General features: G+C 37.4%; 1 protein-coding gene across 1 annotated transcript in view; it reads left to right on the top strand.

Annotated features, from left to right (window-relative positions):
* The window catches only part of LOC111083814, a gene marked incomplete at its 5' end in the record, with an annotated part of 10,823 nt that extends 6,498 nt beyond the window's left edge, over window positions 1–4,325 (top strand). Inside the window, 2 exons of the mRNA XM_022380507.1 lie at window positions 2,218–2,288; window positions 3,237–4,325. Coding sequence (XP_022236215.1) covers window positions 2,218–2,288; window positions 3,237–4,325 — 1,160 coding nt within the window. The remainder of the gene's footprint in view (window positions 1–2,217; window positions 2,289–3,236) is intronic.
* Between the last annotated feature and the right edge of the window lie 698 nt (window positions 4,326–5,023).

Below are 5,023 nucleotides of genomic sequence, written 5' to 3'. Positions count from 1 at the left end.
AATAATTTTATTTAGATACTATCACCTCAGGTCGTTAGGATACCCACCAAACCCAGTTGTTGTCTAGTAACACAGGTAATAATTTTATTTAGATACTATCACCTCAGGTCGTTAGGATACCCACCAAACCCAGTTGTTGTCTAGTAACACAGGTAATAATTTTATTTAGATACTATCACCTCAGGTCGTTAGGATACCCACCCAACCCAGTTGTTGTCTAGTAACACAGGTAATAATTTTATTTAGATACTATCACCTCAGGTCGTTAGGATACCCACCCAACCCAGTTGTTGTCTAGTAACACAGGTAATAATTTTACTTAGATACTATCACCTCAGGTCGTTATGATACCCACCAAACCCAGTTGTTGTCTAGTAACACAAGTAATAATTTTACTTAGATACTCTCACCTCAGGTCGTTATGATACCCACCAAACCCAGTTGTTGTCTAGTAACACAAGTAATAATTTTACTTAGATACTCTCACCTCAGGTCGTTAGGATACCCACCCAACCCAGTTGTTGTCTAGTAACACAGGTAATAATTTTATTTAGATACTATCACCTCAGGTCGTGGTTACAATATCATAGTTAAAGATAAGTAACTGGTTTGTTTTGTTGTGAACTACACAAGGGCTATCTGTGCTAGCCGTCCATAATTGTGCAGTGAAAGACTAGAGGGAAGGTAGCTACTCATCACCACCCACCGTCAACTCTTGGGCTACTCTTTTAACAATGAATAGTGGGATTGACTGTAACATTATAACGCCCCCCCCCCAGCTGATAGGGAGGACATATTTGGTAGTATGAGGATTCGAACCTCCGACCATCAGATTGTGAGTCAAGCAGCCTAACCATCTGACTATGCTGAGCCATAAGTAACTGACCATAGGAAACACTGACCAGAATTGTCACGAGGTCTCTAAAAATAAGTAACTGACCATAGGAAACACTGACCAGAATTGTCACGAGGTCTCTAAAAATAAGTAACTGACCATAGGAAATAATGACCAGAATTATCATAAGGTCCCTAATGATAAATAATTGATCATAATAAGCAATGATAACAGTTGTCACAAGGTTTCTAATGATAAGTAACTGGTCATAGGATACAATGACCGAAATTGTCACGAGGTTTCTAATGATATGTAACTGGTCATAGGTTACACTGACCAGAATTGTCACAAGGTTTCTAATTATCTGTAAATGGCCATAGGTTACACTGGCCAGAATTATCACAAGGTTTCTAATTATATATAAATGGTCATAGGTTACACTGACCAGAATTGTCACGAGGTTTCTAATAATATGTAAATGGCCATAGGTTACACTGACCAGAATTGTCACAAGGTTTCTAATAATATGTAAATGGTCATAGGTTACACTGACCAGAATTGTCACAAGGTTTCTAATAATATGTAAATGATCATAGGATACACTGACCAGAATTGTCACAAGGTTTCTAATTATATGTAAATGGTCATAGGTTACACTGGCCAGAATTATCACAAGGTTTCTAATGATAAGCAACTGGTCATAGGAGACACTAACCAGAATTATCACAAGGTTTCTAATAATATGTAAATGGTCCTAGGTTACACTGACCAGAATTATCACAAGGTTTCTAATGATAAGCAACTGGTCATAGGTTACACTGACCAGAATTGTCACAAGGTTTCTAATTATATGTAAATGATCATAGGTTACACTGACCAGAATTGTCACAAAGTTTCTAATGATAAGCAACTGGTCATAGGATACACTGACCAGAATTGTCACAAGGTTTCTAATTATATGTAAATGATCATAGGTTACACTGACCAGAATTGTCACAAAGTTTCTAATGATAAGTAACTGGTCATAGGTTACACTGACCAGAATTGTCACGAGGTTTCTAATAATATGTAAATGGTCATAGGTTACACTGACCAGAATTGTCACAAGGTTTCTAATGATATGTAACTGACCATATATATCTTCAATGGGACTTTTAATTACAAATCTGCACGTTATGTTTTTCTGCACAGATGTTAAAAGTTGTCAACAAAACGATTTCAAGAAAGAAATACAACTGCTTCTCACTAATGAAACTTAACTCGGTTATTTGGCTGCTAAATCTTGATTCGTGGAGTCATTTATAAAGATCAAATATACTTGAAGTATGATGATTAACTTTTCATAACTATGACAGAAACTTGTAGCTTCTTTCCTTTTCCAGTCATAGCAACATGGGCTGTCGAGGCAGAAATTGTGAGGAGCAGCGGAGAGTCAGCTGCCTGGTTAGTACGGGTAAGGTTGTTCTTAATAACTCTTCCAAATTTAACTGTTAACGTAAATTTCATGTAAAGCTCTTATATAAATGTGGATATATTTCACGTAAAGCTCTTACATAAATGTAGACAAGTTTCGTGTAAGACTCTTACATAAATATAGACAAGTTTCGTGTAAGACTCTTACATAAATGTGGACATATTTCAAGTAAAGCTCTTACATATTTCATCTAAACTTTTACATAAATGTGGACATATTTCAAGTAAAGCTCTTACATAAATGTAGACAAGTTTCGTGTAAAGCTCTTACATAAATGTGGACATATTTCACGTAAAGCTCTTACATAAATGTGGACAAGTTTCGTGTAAGACTTACATAAATGTGGACATATTTCATGTAAAGCTCTTACATAAATGTAGACAAGTTTCGTGTAAGACTTACATAAATGTGGACATATTTCATGTAAAGCTCTTACGTAAATACGGACATATTTCACGTAAAGCTCTTACATAAATGTAGACAAGTTACGTGTAAAGCTCTTACATAAATGTAGACAAGTTACGTGTAAGACTCTTACATAAATATAGACAAGTTTCGTGTAAAGCTCTTACATAAATGTAGACAAGTTACGTGTAAAGCTCTTACATAAATGTAGACAAGTTACGTGTAAGACTCTTACATAAATATAGACAAGTTTCGTGTAAAGCTCTTACATAAATGTAGACAAGTTACGTGTAAAGCTCTTACATAAATGTAGACAAGTTACGTGTAAGACTCTTACATAAATGTGGACAAGTTTCGTGTAAAGCTGTTACATAAATATGAATAGATTTGTATATAGATAGTTTTTACTTGAAATGGATATCAAGGTAATTGTATCAATACATAGAAGAAAACAATAAACGCTGTAGGTATATCACGATAAACGTAGAGATGTCTAACTCACGGCTGTGTTTGTTATTATAGGACAGTGGTGGAACATATAAAATCAGCGAAAAGCTTGAAGACCGCTTCGATCCGGGGTTTAAGCCCGCATCCATTGTAACCGTTACGGTGCCCGGTAAACCGAAAGACGGGTTGTTTACAGGAAATGCTGGATTTTCAACCTCTGAAAACAAAGATGACTTATATTTTGTGCATTTCGTTGTCGGTAATGAAGACAAGACAAAGCCAGCAGACTATCCAATCAAACAGGAGAACGAAGAAGCAGAATTTGGCAAAAAAGAAGCGAACGTAGCTATTTTGCTCTCGAAGATTATAGCAGCTTCAAGAAAAGCTAGCAACGGTGCCCCACAGTTTGTAGTATTTGCACAACCGTCTCCCAAAGACAAGCGAAAGAAAAAATTCGAAACATCCAAGGCTGAGAGCTCTAGGGATAGTGATGATGATGATGATACTCTCCTGTCGGAGGAGGTACCTTTGAAAACAATAAAAACGGATCTACTAGAGGGTCCGGTCTTCCATAAAAGCTTCAAACCGCCAAAATTCACTTCCCGACAACATCAGAAATCCTCTCAGAGTCTAGGTCCGGACAGATCGGGTGAACAACTCTTAGTCTCTGGTGTTAACAACTATTATCCCTCTAGTGACGATACCGGTTTTCAACAAAGTGGTTCTAGCGAGAGTGGAAGTGTAATTCCGTATTCCGGATCCGCTCCTTCTCCAACTGTACCCAACTATCCGCATCCACCCCCTGCCTACAGTAACAGGGAAGTTTACGGTCAACAGCCACCACCTTACTACCCCCCACCTCCAGAAAAATCGTACGATAGTAACCGATGGGGAAGCAGTGGGGGTTATGAGGGCTACAGTAGCAGTGGAGACTACGGTTATGGTGGAGGATACAGTAGCTACGGAGGAGGACATCCTCCAAATAAAGGAATCAGTATCCAGTTGAATGGCGGTGGAGGAGGGCACAATGCGCTGGCATCTTTAGCTAGCCTCTTGTTGCCGAGCCTTGGCAAGCCGAAGGTTAATCTCAATGGAAGAGTGGTATTTGGAGTTGTTCTGGATAAAGGAATCGGCCTTGGTGGTGGTGGTGGTTATAGCGGCTGAAGTAGGCCTTTATCAAAATAATGTACACTGAGCAGTGAACATAGTTTGCCCAGGAGGCAAGACTTGTTTCCATGGTGACTGATTTAAAGACTGTTTTTGTCCGTTTTTTTCATCTTCAGGTATTAGTGCTAAACAGGCATTAACACTAGTAGTAATGTTTATGTTAAATATAGTAAGAAGTCTTATAGTGAATGTTTTTTTTTTATATTTCTACTTACTGGCTGCAGAATGAAAAGGAGATCGCATTTCTTTGCTATTAACACAAGCCTAAATTAATCTAAATCAAAACAAATACCTTTCTCTCTATTAACTAGGACTTGAATACCAGATGCTTTATCAGCTGAAAAATATATGTTCGAAATTCATACTTCTACATTACTACTTAAAGTGACGAAATCATAGTTAAAGAATTTGTGATGGACGTAGTGGTGAATGTAATGTTTCATGTTATCCTTCAGTAACGAATGTTACATGTGATGAACGTAGTGGTGAATGTATTGTTTCATGTTATCCTTCAGTAACGAATGTTACATGTGATGAACGTAGTGGTGAATGTATTGTTTCATGTTATCCTTCAGTAACGAATGTTACATGTGATGAACGTAGTGGTGAATGTATTGTTTCATGTTATCCTTCAGCAACGAATGTTACATGTGATGAACGTAGTGGTGAATGTATTGTTTCATGTTATCCTTCAG

Source organism: Limulus polyphemus, unplaced genomic scaffold, assembly GCF_000517525.1.
Source record: "Limulus polyphemus unplaced genomic scaffold, Limulus_polyphemus-2.1.2 Scaffold11337, whole genome shotgun sequence".
Classification (NCBI taxonomy): Eukaryota; Metazoa; Arthropoda; class Merostomata; order Xiphosura; family Limulidae; genus Limulus; species Limulus polyphemus.
Note: the sequence above shows the minus strand (reverse complement) of the source record. Positions and strands in the feature narration are given on the sequence as shown.